At 31.0% G+C, this 19492-nt stretch overlaps 2 protein-coding genes across 2 annotated transcripts; one reads left to right on the forward strand and one right to left on the reverse strand.

Moving 5' to 3' along the window:
• Positions 1 to 5129: 5129 nt before the first annotated feature.
• LOC114176208 (transcription factor bHLH148-like) lies at positions 5130 to 6083 on the reverse strand. The gene has a single exon (XM_028061165.2). It carries the CDS (start codon positions 5853 to 5855, stop codon positions 5283 to 5285), a length of 573 nt encoding a protein of 190 aa, XP_027916966.2. The 5' UTR covers positions 5856 to 6083; the 3' UTR covers positions 5130 to 5282.
• A 6867-nt stretch (positions 6084 to 12950) lies between these two features.
• On the forward strand, positions 12951 to 18121 carry MCM2 (minichromosome maintenance (MCM2/3/5) family protein). The gene is made up of 17 exons (XM_028066218.2): positions 12951 to 13225; positions 13307 to 13488; positions 13961 to 14121; positions 14216 to 14399; positions 14493 to 14712; positions 14798 to 15005; positions 15233 to 15367; positions 15457 to 15648; positions 15732 to 15904; positions 15989 to 16177; positions 16283 to 16399; positions 16569 to 16653; positions 16725 to 16874; positions 16974 to 17099; positions 17190 to 17372; positions 17569 to 17730; positions 17807 to 18121. The coding sequence occupies exons 1-17, from the start codon at positions 13014 to 13016 to the stop codon at positions 17918 to 17920; spliced, it is 2793 nt and encodes a 930-aa protein (XP_027922019.2). The 5' UTR covers positions 12951 to 13013; the 3' UTR covers positions 17921 to 18121.
• The last annotated feature ends 1371 nt before the right edge of the window (positions 18122 to 19492 follow it).

The raw sequence follows: 19492 nt of genomic DNA on the forward strand, positions 1-19492 counted from the left end.
TCCCCAAATCTAGCTAAGAGGGCACGATTCACATTCGGATCTTATTTTTATTTAATTTTAGAGATGATAAATAAATTTGTCCTGTGAGTATTGTCCGAATTCGTCCTCGTTTTGACCGGGAATTTTCGCACTGACTGAGTATGGGTATGGATATGAGGAATCCCAGATTTTTTCAATTGGGTATGGGGATGAGAATGTACATATCCCCGCTAAAATATTTGTCCTCGCCATATCTCCATCCTCGTTTAAATTATTAAAAATATTGACAATTAATTAAGTAACCGTATATATATATATATATATATATACTTTCTATTTTTTTATTTCTTTTAATTATTTGGTTTGTCATGAAAATCATTCGCATCTCCAATATATTTTTTTATTTTATCATAACCTTTATGTAATTATGTTAAAATAATATATGTCAATTAAAAAAAATTATGTCTAACATTTGAATATTTCTATTATTTTTTAATATTTTTATTTATTGTATATTTTTCTTTTACATGTTTTACATGAGAATGTTTAATACTCTTAATTTAAGTGTTTAATAGCATAAATCTTTCATTTACTAGGTAATATAAAATAAAATTTGTACTTATTATTATTAAATTTTGTTTTATTTGAATAACTATTTCGCTAAAACAATTTTTGTTATTTCTCAACCAACCATTGAGTATATATGTTGATATTTGAAAAGTTTTCTTACATCTCTAAGATATTTTTCATCTTATCATACCCTTAATTATACATTTGTTTTTATTTGTGCGATTCCTTTCAATAGTCTTCAAATTGTTTATAAGATGCACATTTGTTAATTTTTTAATATTTTTATTTTTTGTTTATTTTCATCATGTAAAATACTATTTCGATATATTTTATCTAATTATTTTTTATTTTCTAACTCATTACAACCATACTTTAATTTTTTTCACTATAATTGTATAAATAATTTTTATTTACTACAATATAAAAATTTAATGTAATTGCCATTAATATTTTTTTATCACCATCCAACGTATATTGGAGTGCAAAAGATACAAGATCTATGTTAAAATTTTATTATTATGTTTATTATTTGTTATTTGCGTCATTTTGATCAAGTGATGTAATATAACTTTTATTACTGTATAAAAAAGATATTCATTATAATTTAAAAAATTGAAGTAAATAAACATTCAAAATATATTTTAATTTGAATATTTGTTTTTCCTTTTATACTTTTTAAAAATATTTTTAAATTTTATCAACTAGATCTCATTAATGTTTTTTTAATAAATGTTTTATTTTCATGAAATTTTTTTTGGTATTCTAATATAAAATGTAAACAATTATAATTTATTTCATAGTATTTGATATCGAACAAACAATCATCCTCATAATATTGAATATTTGATAATATTATGTTTCCTTTATCGTATTTTTTTTATTTTATAAAAATTAATTAAAACTAATATTAAAAAAGTAAGAAAACGGTCATGGGTAAGAGTACGAGATCATATTCGTTACTCGGTGAAGATTGGAATGGAACAAAAGTTTGATACCCGTTAGATTTGAGTTTGGGTATGAGAATGATAATTGATTTTTTTTACAGATGGATATGAGATAGTAAAACTCTTACCATCTCACTCCGTTGTCATATCCCTAGTTCTAACGGTGAGAAGATAACTAATGTATGTCTATTAGGTTTTTCTATGTTGCTTTTTTTTTCTTGTCTTAATATAATTATACAATATTTGTTAACCATGGAAAAGCAAATTAGATTCAATAAGTAGAGTGGTAATTTTGTTCAAGTATTTCAATCAGTTTTTCGTTGAGGATGCAATAAGTAGATGCAATCGTTTTATTAATCAATCACTAGAATATGTGAGACATTTCTATTTTCATTCATTTTTTTTTTTAATTTCAACCATGATAGCAATAGAGTAGTTGTATTACTCTTCAAATTGTTTTGAGTTGTTACTTTCTAAAGTCAAATTGTTAATTGTTGTTATTAATAAGAAAGTTCTCAACAGAACTTTTCTCTGTTTTTTTTATTTGTCTTGTTTCTCTACGACTTATTTTAATTAAATTATAAAAAATGTAAAAAAAAGTATAATATATATATATATATATATATATATATATATATATATATATATATATATATATATATATATAAGGAAATTGGTTAAGTGTTGAATGAATTGAAAGATCGTAGATGTTTTGGGTGGGAGACCACAAAGCTAGTGATTATAAATTAGTGTAATTGGTTAGAGGCACGGGTATATGTCACATGCTCACCATCAATAATTTTATGCTTCCTGGGCCCCACCCTCTTTCGTTAATTATCACTCTATTTCACACAATAATAAATCTCTCTCAGTTTATCATGTTCTAATGTTAAATAAATTTATTTTGGTGTGTATCGTTTGAACTTGTTATTGTTTGGATAGAAAATTTTGCACCGATTAAATATAGATACGAGTATAAAAAATAAGTATGCGGATGGAAATGATACGTATATATCCGTTTCGACTTCATCTTCCTATATCTATTATGATATTCGTGAACATTTAAATTTTTAAAATATTCATAACATATATATATATATACTACATATTTTTTATTTTTATGTTGATTTGTCATGAAATTCATTTGTATCTTTGATATATTTTTTGTCTTATCACAACTTTCATCCAAGTTTAAATGATGTGTGTCAATTAAATATTTGTTATATCTTACATTTGAATATTTTTAATATTTTGTAATATTTTTATTTATTATATATTTTTTCACATAAAAATATTTAACATTATCAATTTAAGTATTCGATGGCATAAACCTTTCATTTATCAATTTATATAAAAAATTTATCTTATTTATTATATTATTACTAATTTTTGTTCTTTTGAATAACTTTTTTGTTTCGTTAAAACAAATTTCATCATCTCTCAATCATCGATTATGTTGATATTTAAAGAAAATTCTTAAATCTTTCTAAGGTATTTTTCATTTTATCATACCCTTAATTATTATAGATTTATTTTTTTTTGTGCAAAGTCTTTCAAATTGTTTTTAAGACACATTTGATCATTTTTTCACTGTTTTTATTTTTTGTTTATTTTTATTATGTATAATACTATTTTAATATATTATCACTGTAATTGTATAAATAAATTTTATTTACTATAATATAATAATTTAATGTAATTGTTATAGTTTTTTTATCATCATTTAAGATATATTGAAGTACAAAAGATAAAAGACCTATGTTAAAGTTCTATTATTATTAGTCTAATTTTTTGTTTGCGTGCTGTTGATAAAGTGATTTATTATAACAAATCCATATTTATGCTATTACAAATACATATCAATGTCATGGTAAAACTCGTACTAATATATATTACACATGTACCACTATTCAGCCAAATAGTCATTGATTTAAGTAGTAAAACGTGATAGTTCAAGTAATGTTAAAGAGTTATGAAGTTTATCATCATAATATAATCTCAAATCTTGATCAGCACTAAAACACATAGTGGCAAAAAAAGGTTTGATAGTAGTCAACAGTCTCATGTCAAAAAGTGCTATGATTTTCTCATTATAAATTACTGTTCTTATAAAATACCACTGTCACATTATTAAAGCTTACAATGGCCTCGTGATTTATAGAGAAAAAGGGGATTAATAATTGTTTCACTGTTAGGTGAATTAATTAGTTAATCGAATATAATCTTCAGCGGAGGAAAGGACAACACAAAGGGAATCGATTTTATTTTATTTATTTTTTACTTTGTTATTACTTATTCATCTTTTCCTCTCCTTTCATGAATATGTTTCCAGAATGATAATAACATCTGTGTTGGAAGTTGGTGACACGAGTTTGATTAAGGAAACGCCAGATTCATTGGTGAGTCGTGACCATTGCCGTTTGCTTTGTAAATGGTCATACTTTTATGCTAGTGCTGGATGTGGACACACAACAACAAAGACCCATTTCCATTTCTATCGAGTTTTTTCTCAAGATTCTCTGGTTTTTCTTCCTTTCTCTTTCACTATTTTTCAGAATCACCCTCCACAATCTGAAAAGTGACATGCAAAAATTTTAAATACTTTTGGTGTGGTCCTCTTACAAATCAACCCAACCAAGCCATTCTACGATTCTAACAAAGGGATGTGGGGTGGTGAGTGCTTCCACCGAAAACGATGAAACCAGAGCACTCGTGTATCTTAATGGCTCTGAGCCACAGAAAGAGAGAGAGGGTAAGAGTTTAAAGAAAGTGACATGTTGAGTCCTTCATATAGGCCATTGCCTCATCCAAAAGGGCATGTGAGCCTTTAAACTGAGCATCTCAGATAGGCACGCCTCGACCAGATTCAAATTCTTTTACCCTTCTTCTCACCAACTTTTATTTTATTATGAGATCCATGGCTTGTGATTGGAAGGTGTGGGTAGAAAGGGGAAGAGAAGTTGGTGGGGTCGTGTAAGGTGTGGGCGACAAGTCACATGGCATGTTAGGCCATTCTGCTCTGTCCAATAACCATGTTTTTTGGAGCTTTTGTGAAAAGTTTGGAGAAGTGGAGTTGGACATTCACTCCATTCAATTTCCTTCACACATTCACTTTAATTTCCCCCACAGTATCATGAAGCCTTTAGCTCAGATAAACACCAATAAAATCTCAAATACATAGCAACCTTTGCCATTCAATAGTAACACCAAACAAATATGCATGTCATGTCACCATGTTTGTCTCGTATCCACTAACTCCACTTCAAAACATACTGTATTAATTCAGATCAAAACACAGTAGTTTTTTGTTACCCCACAGATTCGAAAAAATGATATTTTTTGCAAGCTTCACACCATTAAATCACATGCTTAATCATGGATCCGGTTATTAATATTCAAGGAAAGTAAATTTTGCGATGGATTCCCCCACCTTTATGAGAAGAGGCGCGACCTGCAACTGAACCTTCTCAACTCTAAACTCTGTTCTATTGGTTTAATTTATGGTCTTTTGCAAAGATAGAAAAGAGTCAATTTCATGGGTGGAATAGTATTGTTTCGGTTGAGATGATAATTAATCTATTTAGATTTATCCATTTGTAGCAGAAACAAACAAGATTCACATAAGATTACACGAAGTGGTTAAAAGGGATGTTCACATTCTTCGAGATTAAAGTGGGACAAAAATAGATAGATACATAGATTAGATAAATTTGTACTAAGAGTGGAGAGAAAAGGAGGCAAATAATAGTAACAGTTTAAAAAATGGACAGACACGTGAGATGACATACATTACGAGGAAGAAGAAGAAGAAGAAGCAGCGGAGAGAAGGTTAAAGAGAGCGTTCATGGCTCGAACCTGCATCTCAAGAGCGGGTATGTAATCGATGGCTTCTTCAAGAACAACCGGTAACGGTTCTTTCCGGCAACCGGGAACCAACCGTCCCAGGAACCTAACTTTCCTCTGCACACCCGCTCCACCCTTCCCCTTCAGCCGGTGAACGCTCACGCGAGCTCTCTTTGAGCGGCTAGGGAGCGTCGCGGCCACTCTCTGTCTCTTGTGTTTGGTGAACTTGAGCTTGAGCCGGTTGGTGAGGATGGCTCGGCTCCAGCGCGTCCTTCCCTTGGCCGTGGCGGCGAGGACTCTGTCCGCGGCTTGGCGCACGGCTTTGCCTTTGGGCGAGGCGGAGCCGAGGTTGTTGACTCTGGCTAAGGCTTGGCGCAGCTTGGAGGAGTAGATTTGTTGCTGCGCTTGGGATTTCCACTTGGGCTGCTTCTCATCCTCGCGTTCCTGTGTTTTCTTCTTCTTTCTTCTCTTCGCGTCACGTGACCGCTCCGTGCTCGCTGTTGTCGGGTTTCTGATCATTGACGATGATGTTGGTTCTGACGATTATGAATTATGATGTCATCTGAAGAATGTTGAATTCTTAAAACAGAGAAAGAAGAGGAACGGGAAAAAGGAGAGAAGGGAACGGAACAGGGTGGGTGAGGCGTTCCGTTAGAGTGTTCCCTTGAGTTGAGTTGAAGGGAGAGAGGGACGGTGGAGTAGAGATATAAAGGGATCACAATCGCGATGGAGAGAGACTGCCAAACCACGCGTCCTTTTTTTTTTTTTTTTAAATAAAAAAGAAAAAAGTGTTTTATTTATTTTGGGCTGCTTAGGCATACTTACTGGACTGGGTTTAACTTTCGGCACTTGTCTGTATGCCAGCCCAGCCAGCCTGTAAAGCCTATTTTTTTGTTCCCAAATCAAAAATATAAAATGCATATGTTGCTATCATATTTGTAAACTGGTGACGTTTCTCTGTTTATGAATTATTCACAGCTTCAAATATTGGTCTTTATATTTTCTAAAATTCAAAATTTTCATTTCTAAATTTTTTACCTTATTTTATTTTGAATTACTCAACTTTCGTCGTCTTCAATCCTGAAGACACATAACTACTACTACCTTTAATCATGCAAAAAGCTAATAAATATAGTACATCATTGTCCCTATTTTATTGATAGTTTATATTCTAAACTGATTGTACTATATTATTTTAGTTTAATTATTGCTTTTAGTTTGAATTATATAGGTAGGAGAAGTTTGTATTTAATAAATATCTTTTGTCGTCTTTAAATGAGAGTTGAAACTTGCAATATCACAAGTTCTCTTATAGTTGAATAGGCAATTCTAATGTAACTACTTTATTTGTTTTTGTCTATATTTATATAAATACCTTTATATTGATTTTTTCATATAGCTTTTTCTTCTTTTCACAATCCTTTTTTTACTATGTCTATATTTGTTTCGTTATGTTTTTAAATACATAACTTTAATGAAAAATTTCATAAACAAAAGGGGTGATAAAAGGCTTGGAAATGAAAAAAAAAATGTATATAAAGTGAGACATAAAAGTAGTATTGTGGTGAATGTTTTGGTTGGGCAAGGGTAAGAAGGCACTGGAAATAGAATTTGGAGCGCATGGCATGTGTGTTTCATAGTTGAAGATTAGAACAGAAAAATCCAGCGAGGTTGAGAGCGAAAGGACCCTTCTTCGAGATGTCAAAGGTGGTCCATTGAAACACTTTATGCACAACAGTGAAACATGCATAAAAAAAGGGGCCAAACGGTTGGAACAATTACGAAATCTTTTGGATAAAAACTATACTGTTTCATCGTATTATTACTTAACAAGTTAGGGTTTAATGTAACTTTGAAGGAATTTGAAATGGAGAAGCTAAGAAAAAGTATTGTGTGGGAGATGAGTGAGCAACTGGATCCGCATTGGATGGGTGCATGCATGATGGTGGCTTTCCATTGAGGTAATCCGTGCAATGATTGTTGGGTATGTATGTGTGTGTGTGAGTGTGGTCATCCATTATAACATTAACAATAAACAAATGAGGGATGCATCATCTCCAAATTCTTTTGTTTTTTTGTTGTTGCCAGAGATTTTGGATTTTTATTCTTTTCACACCTTCTATCATGCTCCACCAATTTATACTTATTTTACAATTTAATTCTCAATCATAATCAACATCTTCCTATTTTTTGCTCTTGTTTGTTTGATATCATGGTGCTTGCAAACCTAATGGCCCTTTGCTTTGTCCCTACTTCACTGGATGATGGCTCGGGACTCGAGAGGGATAATTAACCAAAGACAAAGCTGCACAACACACTTCATAAAATTGTGAATTAAGGGTGAAAACTAAAAAGTAGTTCATGTGTTTATAGCAAGAACACCGGTATACTCTTATTTTGATATCATACTTTTTTTTTTTATTTGACATTATCTCTCATGATAATATTTTTTTCTTCTAAAAATATAAAAATTAACTTTTGTTGAGACTATTTTATTTTTATATAATTTGTAAGATAATCGTCAAATGGTGTCAAACAATTATTTTTATAGTAACGGAGAGACAATCATAAGCATATCGTTTTTCGTCAATGTGACTTAAAACTTTGAAAGGCCTAAAACAAATTTAAAAAACAAAACCTTATATTAGAATTTATTTTTCAAGTTTTTTAATGCAAAATTATATATTAAATTATCATAATTAATTTTATTTGACATTTTTTTTCTTAATAGATAATAAAACTAATTCATTTAATATTTTTTTTAAAAATATTCATCTTGAATAAGTTTTTATTATATTAAGTTTTGACTGTAGCATACTAAATTGTTAACATTATTTTATAAGTTATATACGTATTTGGATATAATCTATTGTTTTTTAATAATTAATAATGTCAATTGGTTTATCATTTTCCAAATCTATAATTTTTCTGTTTAATTATGAAAATAAATCAAATCTAACAATATTATATTGTCATTCAAATAACATACTTGTAGTATCTTGAAATCTCAATGTTATTTCTCTTTCTTAAGTCTAAACTTTTTCAAAAACTTGCACAGTTTACTATAAGATTAATAATTAAAACAAATTAAAATTATTGTGATAGTAAGTATTTTTTTTATTATTTTTCTAGAAAAAAAAATCCACCTGAAAAATTAATCTATCATCCACTAGAACACTGAACCCTAATTTAATTAATAGTTTTGTAGAAAATTTTCAATTCTTCATCAATATGCATGCAAAAAAAAAAAAACTATTGAAACTTGTAAATCAAAAAGTACTGAAAAATAAAACTGGAGAAATGAAACAAGGTTATAATTATAATGCAAATCCAAAAGAGAATAAAAACAACAACAACACAAATAAAAAGAAAAAAACATACTAGCCATAGATGATGATGATGAAAAAAATGGCAAGAGAAGTCTCATAGATATAATAAGATAAAAGAAGTAAATTGAACTTAAATTGATTAAAAGAGAATAAAGATAATTAATCATTAATTTTTACGTAAATAAAATTATAATTTACTCAATAAAAGTTTTCACTCGTTAAGAGATGAAACTTAGTGTACATATAAAGGGCCATAGTCCAATTTTAATGCATTAAAACATATATTTAATTTTAATGCATTTGATATTTTAAAAAAGTTTATATATTTTTTGTGTTAAATATGCTTTTAATTTATGAGTTTTGAGGGAAATTAAAATTCGTCCTTACCTGAAATTTTAATATATTTTGGTCCATAAATTTTTAAAATGAATGAATATAGTCGTTTTAAGCTAAATACTCTAAATAAATTTATTTTAAGGTATAAACACATATCATGCTAGCATTTGAGTTGTTTACACTATCTGACACGTTCTCGTTTCAATATTTGTCAAAAATGTGTTTGATACAAAAAAAATCAAACATAATTCAACTAAAAGGACTATATCCATCCTTTTTTAAAGTTTGAAGACTAAAATGTATCAAAGTTTCAGACAATAACAAGTTTCAATTTCGTGTGGTTCATGGACTAAAAACATATTCAACCTCCTATCCTGGCATCCTAAAATTTTGTTTGAAAATCTGTCATTAAACTCATTAATTATTATTTTTAATACCAATAAAAATTAATATATACTGATAATAATTTAATTAATTTTTTTTTCAAACGTAAACTAATTATAATTAATTTAATAGAGCTATATTAATAATAATTTTTTTTTTAGATTTTTTTTTCTTAAATATAATTTTATAATTTATTTAATTGAGGTATATTGGTATAGTTTTTTTAGGTCCTTTTATTAAACATAATTTTATAATTAATTTAATAAAAATATTAATAATAATTTATTTTTTAAATTTTTTTACTTTTGAACGTCTATACCAAATATTTGACTTATTTTATATTTGAACCTGTTTTTTTTGTTTTAAAGTCATGGTAGCATGTGTGTAATGATGTAATGATGAGAAGAACACAATAAATAAAGAGAGGGAATGTGCTTAACGATGAAGCACAACCACGATCCAGAAACGAGGAAGAAGTATGTATAAGGAGGGACATACATGTACTAAGCTGGCAATGATGTTCCAAGAAGCTCACGTGTCATGGATGCCACCTTGAAGACATGAAGTTGCTCGTTGTAGTTAGGAATAAATTAAATGGTTAAATATTTTTGTTTTCTTTCAACAGTGAAAATTATAATTAGTTATTTTTGAAATTTTAAATTAATTTTTTTTTTTTTTTATAAATGTGTAGATTTAATTTTTTTAACAAAATTTTTTAAAGTTTATTTGACGTTTCAAATACGTTTGTTGATTAACATTAAAGCGAATATGTGTCAAATGGTGTAAACAAATTTAAATATTTTAATGAATTGTGTTTAAAATTTCAAATAAACTTAATAAAATTAGTTAAAATGATTAATTTTACACATTTACAGACTTGAGAAACTAAATTGGTTCAATATTTTTAAAATAAACTATTTTTAATTTTTATTAAAAATTAAAGAATAAAAAACATATTTAATTATAAGTTGAAGGACAAAAAAATTCTAACGGAGAATCCAAATTCGAATGTGACTAACAGATATGGACACCAAGCATCTGGGCTCGCAACAGGATCCAAGACTCTTCGTATGTTAGAATTGAGGCAGTTCCTGGTTCACCTCCATAAATTTCTTTATTAACTATCATAATGTTTTTTTTTTCATTTTGCTACTTTTGAATCGTACAGTTCAAAAATTAATTTTTTATTTTTAGATTAGGCTATCTGAAGGTTAAAATAATTTTTAAATTGTATAATTTGATTGATTTTTTTTTTAAAGTATGATAAAAAAATGGGTTGTGTAATTTAGGAGTATTTTTAATAATAATTCAGAAAAAAACAAAATAGGAAAATAAAGGTATAATTACTCGTATAGTACCCAGTTTGAGGTTAGTGTGTCAAATAGGTACCCGATTTTAAAAAAATGTCAATTGCATCTCAACTTTTGAAAATTGCTTCAATTAGGTCACTTTTAGACACAGTTGACTAACGTCGTTAGTCAACATGTCACGTGTCAATCTGTGATTTTTTTTATTTAAAAAATAAATAAAAAAATTAAAAATGTCACGTGTCAAGTCCCTGTGTGTGACACGTGGCATTGTCATTGTCACATGACACTGTAATGTCACTTGTCAGTGTCATTATTAGATGTCATTGTGTTGATTTCGATTTAGTCCTCATATATGTCTTTTTGTTTCAATTTAGTATTTAAGTATGTGTATCTGATTCAATTTTGTCCTAATTTTTTTTAATAATTAAAATATTTTTATATAAATATTTTTTTATAAGATTAAAAATAATTAAGTATAAATATTTTTACAAAATTAAGTACTAATATTTATAATGTTTCTCTCAATTTCAGACCAAATTTATTATTTGTATAAATGTTATACTAATATTAATTACTTTTTCATTAAGTACTCATATTTTGTTAATTTTAATTTTTTGTTTCAAAATAGAATAATATTGTCTCTTACTAATTTTAAATCAAAATTTCTATTGGTATGAATGTTATACTAATTTTTTTTATTAAAAATGACTTAATAAAATGACTTTTACCACTAAATTTTAATATAAATATAAAATACTTAATTTTTGTAAAACTTTTATACTCCATTACTTTTAATTTTATAAAAAAATATTTTAATTATTAAAAAATATTAGGTCAAAATTGAATCAAATACTAAATTGAAACGAAAAAAACATAAATGGGGATTAAATCGAAATCAACACAATGACATCTGATAGTGATACTGACACGTGGCATTGACAACGCCACGTGGCACTGACAACGTCACGTGTCACACACAGGGATTTGACACGTGGCATTTTTAATTTTTTTTAAAATAAAAAAAAATTTAAAAATAAAATAAAAAAAAAACTACAGATTGACACGTGGCACGTTGACTAACGACGTTAGTCAACTCTGTCTGAAAGGGACCTAATTAAGCAATTTTCAAAAGTTGGGATGCAATTGACACTTTTTTAAAACTGGGTACTTATTTGACATTTTAACCCCAAACTGAGTACTATACGAGTAATTAAACAAAAAAAAATCATGGAGGTGCTTGAAAAAAGTTATGAAGGTACAAGAAGAAATTGACTATGGGCCCAAACAAAGAGTAGAGGTGTATTAAACCCAAAAAAACTAAAGAAAGACAAATTCTTCATTCACCTCCATACTTTTTGTCCTGCACCCCATAAGTATGAAAAGTCTTGTTTTGGTTTGTCCTTAGTGAATTGTGCAATTTGAAGGTCAAAAATTTATTTTTGATTATAAAATCTAAAAGTAACTTTTTTTCTTAAAAACTTATTTCTGATCACACAATATAGAAAAAAAAAAAGACTTTTATATTATACAATCCATAACAAGAACAGATCTCTCAAATTGTTTAATCCGGAAACAAAAAATACTTTTGGACTATGTAATTCAAAAACATTTTTTTTCTTAACCTTTTTCAACTCGTAGTAGCCATTTTGTCTCGCAAGAAAAACCTTTTTATTTTTTTAAAGAAAACAGCTTTCAAATTGTGCAATCTCTAAGTTATTTTCCACTTCTGAATTTTTAAATTTGGAAGTCTTCATATAAAAAAAAAAAACAAAACGAGATTGTAGGAAGGAATGTCCGACATAACTGTTAACTATGATAGACTAGAATAACTAAATAGATTGGACCGACATAATTGTTTTTTCCTACAACCTAATATAACACAATTTTTTATTTTAATTGTACAATTTAAAAGATACATTGTAAGTTATTTTTGACTTTTAAATCGTATAATTCGTATATAAAAATAATTTTTTAATTTTAAAATTAATTATTTTTGAACTATATAATTTTTTTCTCAATTTATGCATACAGAAAGGATAAATCGAAATTTTATTCCTGGTTCACACAAAAAAGAGTAAAAAGTGGTTCAGGGAAAATAACCACGAATGGAACTTGTAGTGTAGGTCCAGATGCGAGCCATAGTAATGGGCTTGGCCCACAGCTCAGCCCAACAAGCGAGAGAATTGGCGCGAAAGTTTTCCCGCCAAACGGAGGAACCCCACAAAAGAGCGGTTTGCAACCCTTGAATAAATTTACAAAGGAAAAGAAAAGAAGAGAAGAAGAAGAATCAACAACTGTGTAGAGTGAGAGAGAGAAGCATGGAACCAGGAAGCCCTTCGTCGCCGGATCCCGAATCGCCATCCTCTCCTTCCGTTGGTTTCAACACCGACCAGATTCCTCACACCCATACCAGCCGTGCCTCCGAGGACGACGAGGCTTCCGTTGACCCCAACATCGTACAAGATGATCGTGAGGAACCACCCGAGGAAGAGGAAGATGGAGAGGATCTTTTCAACGACAATTTCATGGAGTCAGTCTCTTTCTTTTTTCCTTCCACAACCCTATTCTTTTTTGTACTTACAACTTTTCCGCTGCTTCGGTGAATGAACAGTGACTATCGGAGAATGGATGAGGCTGACCAGTTCGAAGCTTTTGGGCTGGACGACACCTTTGAAGACGACAGAGACTTTGATCAAATGCTGGAGGATCGAAGGGCTGCGGAGATGGAAATCGACGCACGTGAGGGTCGCACTACCAATCGCAACAAGCTTCCCCAGCTTCTCCACGACCAAGGTAAATTGTTTTTAAATGGATGAAAAGTGTTTCTTTGCTATACAACAAAGAGTTGAAGTGTCGCAAGTTCATTTCTCAATTGAATTTGAGCTAGGTTGTTATAGATGGGGCCAAAACAATTCCTTTCAATGAAATAGTCTAAAACAACCCATTGTTCCCCAAAATACATTTTTTAACCATGCCATAGGGAGAAGAGAAAACTAATGGTTTTTTTACATCAAGAAGACTGATTGTATTACTCGTGACATTAATATTCGTTTGTATGAGCAAGAGTCGGAATATCAGTTTTGATTAACCACTGGTTCCTGGTTGATAAACATATGGTGCAAATGAATTTCCACTTATTATTGGTCTATTTCACAAACCTTATAAATTGAGGGACTAAAATACCCATTAGCTATAATAAGCCTTGTTAACTGTTTATTGTTAGCTGTGGAAAATATACGGTGTTAATCAGTGATTTGTATTCCAGATACGGATGATGACAGTCACAGGCCTTCTAAAAGGGCTCGAGCTGATTTCAGAGCTTCTTTACCGAGTGATGATGATATGCAAAGTTCACCTGGAAGGTCACGAGGGCACTCAAGGGAGGACTTCCATACGACTGATCAAACCGAGGACGATCGAGATGATGTACTGTTTACTTTGAATTTTTTTCTTCCATTAATATTCCATAGTTTCACACCATTGATTTATTTTACAATTAACCTGGGTACATGGAATGTAGGACGACTTTGATGACGGGTATGAGATGTATCAAGTTCAAGGAACACTTAGGGAGTGGGTTACAAGAGATGAAGTGCGCCGCTTCATAGCCAGGAAATTCAAGGACTTCTTACTAACATACGTTAATCCGAAAAATGAACACCGGGACAAGGAATACGTGTGGCTGATAAATGAGATGGTGTCAGGTAATATATTTTGTACAGTGTTTATGCCTTGTACTTGTGTTAGCGAGATATGTCGATTTTTACATCAACTTGGTCATCGTGTCTATTATGCAGCTAGTAAGTGCAGTTTGGAGATTGATTATAAACAATTTATCTATGTTCATCCCAACATCGCCATTTGGCTGGCTGATGCGCCTCAGTCTGTCTTAGAAGTAATGGAAGATGTTACCAAGAGCGTTGTCTTTGAGTTGCATCCAAATTACAGAAATATACACCAAAAGATTTACGTACGCATTACCAACTTGCCAGTTTACGATCAGATTCGAAATATAAGGTAGCATAAAAAACAAACTGCGTGTTACTTCATTCTCATTATTTTTTTCACTGTGAAAAACTTTGAATTGGCTTCGTTGGGGCAGACAAATCCACTTGAATACAATGATCCGAATTGGGGGAGTAGTAACTAGGCGCTCCGGAGTTTTTCCCCAGTTGCAGCAGGTGAAGTATGACTGTAACAAATGTGGGGCAATTTTGGGTCCCTTTTTCCAGAATTCCTATTCAGAGGTGAAAGTCGGGTCTTGTCCTGAGTGCCAATCAAAAGGACCATTCACTGTCAACATTGAACAGGTACATACTTTCTGGATCCAAATTGGAAAAAGGATGAGAGTGAGGATGTCTAAATTAAATCTTTGAATGCTCATATCCTGCGGAATACTGGTCTTCCTTTCGACTAGGCCAAATGATTACTAAATGGTTATCTATCCACTGATATGTTGCAAAATGATTTCACGCTCATTAGATTTGAAAGACAAAAGGATAAATAAGCTAATTTTCCCTTTCTGCGCTTGTTGTAGACAATTTATAGGAACTTTCAGAAGCTTACCCTCCAAGAAAGTCCAGGAATAGTTCCTGCAGGTCGTCTTCCAAGATACAAGGAAGTGATATTATTGAATGATCTTATTGACTGCGCTCGCCCTGGCGAAGAGATTGTATCATCTTTTACCTGGACTCTTTACTTATTTTGGTCTTGGTTGTTATAGGATGATTCTTATATTTTTTTTTCTGCTCTGTTTTTCAGGAGGTCACTGGTGTTTATACCAATAATTTTGACTTATCCCTAAACACAAAAAATGGGTTTCCAGTATTTGCCACTGTTGTTGAGGCAAATTATGTTACGAAAAAGCAAGACCTGTTTTCTGCTTACAAACTGACACAGGAAGACATGGCAGAGATTGAAAATTTGGCCAAAGACCCTCGAATCGGAGAAAGGGTATGTACCTGAGATTTTTTTCTGTGTCTCTTTTTCAATTCGAATATTGTTACATAATGTGTTACCGATTGATTTAATTTCAGATTATTAAGTCCATTGCTCCATCAATCTATGGTCACGATGACATAAAAACTGCAATCGCTTTAGCTATGTTTGGAGGCCAAGAAAAGAATGTTGAAGGAAAGCATCGGCTTCGAGGAGACATAAATGTTCTTCTTCTGGGTGATCCAGGAACAGCGAAGTCTCAGTTTCTCAAGTATAATTTATCAAGTTGATTTTGTTTATGTCTTTCTACTGGTAACTGTGTTCAGTAAATTAACGTTTCAAAATATACTTCAAGGTATGTTGAAAAAACTGGACAGAGAGCTGTATACACTACTGGCAAAGGGGCTTCAGCCGTGGGTCTCACAGCTGCTGTTCACAAGGATCCAATCACACGGGAGTGGACTCTTGAGGGAGGAGCCCTTGTTCTAGCCGACAGAGGAATTTGTCTTATTGACGAGTTTGACAAGATGAATGACCAAGATAGGTTAGGAAACAGTCTTTTACAATTGCTTGAAAAATTTTAATTTCATTATTAATCTGCACCCTCACGAACTATCCTTGACCTACTAAGTTATGTATTTGTTACCAGGGTGAGTATCCACGAAGCCATGGAGCAGCAGAGTATTAGCATATCAAAAGCTGGAATTGTTACATCTCTTCAGGCACGCTGTTCTGTAATTGCTGCAGCAAATCCTGTTGGAGGAAGGTAAGCAAATATTTTAAGGTTGCTTCCACCTGGCTCCAAGTTTGTAATGTTCATCAGGCTAAGGTTTCAACTTCTATCTCATACAGGTTGAAAGATATTGGATGTACTACGAATATTGCAAGGTTTTGTTCCTTTTTTCAAGTATCTAAACAATTTTTTTCATTTGCAGATATGATTCCTCGAAAACATTCTCTCAGAATGTTGAATTGACAGATCCTATTATTTCTCGTTTTGATGTCCTCTGCGTTGTGAAGGTTATATTTAAATTCACGACTTTCTCTACCTCCTCGTTTGAACGTATTTATTGAGGGCGTCCATTTTACAGGATGTTGTTGATCCCGTCACTGATGAAATGCTTGCAACGTTTGTCGTTGACAGTCACTTCAAGTCACAACCCAAGGGTGCTAACCAAGATGATAAGTCCTTTAGTGAGTCCCAAGATGTCCATGCATCCGCTGTGCCAGCTGATCCAGAGGTCTTTCCCAAGAACCTGCTTGTGTTTTGTGATCTTTAAGGGAAACTTCGGTATGACTTCCGTGTCTTGAATTTTGAGAGTTATTTGGCTTTCTTGCAGATACTTCCTCAGGATCTACTGAAGAAGTACATTACATATGCGAAGTTGAATATTTTTCCAAGGTTGCAAGATGCCGATATGGATAAACTGTCTCATGTATATGCAGAATTGCGGAGGGAATCTTCAGTAATGTCTTAAACTTTTTTCCCAAACTAGATTGTAGTTATTGTTTGTATTCCGATTCGTTGACATGCTTCTCTTGTTTCTTGTATATAGCACGGACAAGGAGTCCCTATTGCTGTAAGACACATCGAATCCATGATACGGATGTCTGAAGCTCATGCGAGAATGCATCTCAGACAGCATGTTACACAAGAGGACGTTGACATGGCAATTCGTGTTCTACTTGAATCATTTATTTCAACACAGAAGTTTGGGGTTCAGAAGGCTCTTCAAAAGGTATAAAAAAATATTCTGAATCCTGATATTCCGTGGCATCATATTTTGTTACAAATGAATTTTCATCTTTTGGCCTTTTTTATATTCGTAGTAGTACCATTTTGCAATTATTTTTCACTTTAAAAGGAATGGAATTTGTACTGCACAAATATAACCCTGAGCCTTCCCCTTAAACAATGTGTTTGTTGTTCCCCAGAGCTTTAGAAAGTACATGACTTTCAAGAAGGACTATAATGAACTGCTGCTTTATATTCTCCGGGAGCTTGTAAAGAATGCTATGCATTTTGAAGAAATTGTGACCGGGTCTACTTCAGGGCTAACTTATGTAGATGTTAAAGTAGATGATCTGTACAATAAGGTAAAGAAGATTTGTCCTTTGAGTATTGTTACCAACGGAGGTAATCAATGAATTGACTTTATTTGACATTGCGCAGGCTCAAGAACATGACATCTATGATCTGAAACCATTCTTCAACAGCACCCAGTTTTCAAGGGCCAATTTTGTATTGGATGAAGAACGGAAAGTCATCAGGCATCGCCTTGTTTGAATATTCGATCGCTTTTAACCATTGACCCAGCAGTTACATGTGCTATCTTCTTACCTCGCTGTTATTTTAATCACTGGTGTTGCCTAATGCTTTATACTTACACGCCAAGACCAGCGAGAAGACGCGCAAGTTGTATTATTATTACTCTTCATACGCCGCTCACTTCACAAATATATAATTTGGATACATTTATATTTCTTATTCTTTATTATGTTCAAAAATTATCTTCTTTCCTTTTAGCCAGTGAATGTTATATTTCACTCTTTCTAAATCTGAATGAATTAGTCATTTATTGAGTTTGGAAGATAAAATAATGTTTAATTACAAGATTGGTGACGGGCATTTACAGTTATTAAGGCACGTGTAAGTAGAGTGCATCTTTTGACATTTTTTTTCTCAAACTTCTTCACATTTCTATACTTCAAAAATAATTTTAATTATTTTTTGAAAGAAGTATATTTTCAAAATAAACTCATGGGATCTCATCTAGGAAAAAAAATACTTTATACTATTTTCTTTGTTGTACTTTACTAGTTTGTTAAGTCCTAAACACTAAATCTTTTATTTGACCGTGAACATCTAAACATTTAATAATTATTCATAATATATAGAAAATACTTGACATTTTTTATAACAATTTGCAGGGAAGTTCTTTTTGAGTTCCTTAGTACCTAATAATTCATGTTTGGTTTAAAGAGAACTACCGTTATAAGTGTTAAACTAGTCGACTGCAGATTTAAAGGATCCTCCAACAAAAAAAGATCACTTTACCTCTTTATTTGTATCATGTCACCCTCAGCTTTTATGTAATTCAAACACTCATTTAAGAGTTGTAAACACTTAGCTATTTTTTAATTTCGATGTACCTTATTCAACCTCTCTATAATGTCTTTATTATTCGATAATCCTTTTTAAAATACTTGGTTTTTTTTTTCCATAATGTTGAACAAACTTTGAAATTCTTTATGAATAAAAAATGATTACCGACAATCTTATTGAGAAATCCTAAATGATTCATGATTATACCAATTTAATTTTGAACAATATAAATAATTATTTTTGTAATTAATCAATTACTTTTATAAGTAGTTTTTGTTATATACAGATAATTGATTACTAGATGTAAACAATCAATTATTTAGGTTGCGGAAGCTTTTGTCATACACAATCAATTATCATATCTAGACACCAGATCAATTAATCAATCGAGTATATATCCCATCTTTTTGGTGTTATACAAAATCCCCTAAATTTTGTGATCTTCTTAAATTATACCCTCCCATTGTTAATAGTGTAAAATCCTTTTCAGATAGATTAATTCTTATAATACTTTCTCAAATTACATAAAAAAAATCCCTTTTTTTAAACTACACACAAATTTTCGCTTTATTATAAAAGCATTTCGTTGTCACCTTTTTACATTACACACAGCATCATTAAAAAATGAATTGCTGTAAATGTAGTTTTGAGAAAATGTTAAGAGGTGTCGCTTCATACACCTCTCTTTTTTATATGCTATCAAAATTCTCTGAATCTCTTTCCTTCTTGTCCCTCTCTGTTATCAATAGTGTA

The sequence above is a fragment of the Vigna unguiculata genome, chromosome 3, assembly GCF_037176805.1.
Source record: "Vigna unguiculata cultivar grain cowpea cultivar isolate G323 ecotype 2 chromosome 3, ASM3717680v1, whole genome shotgun sequence".
Lineage (NCBI taxonomy): Eukaryota > Viridiplantae > Streptophyta > Magnoliopsida > Fabales > Fabaceae > Vigna > Vigna unguiculata.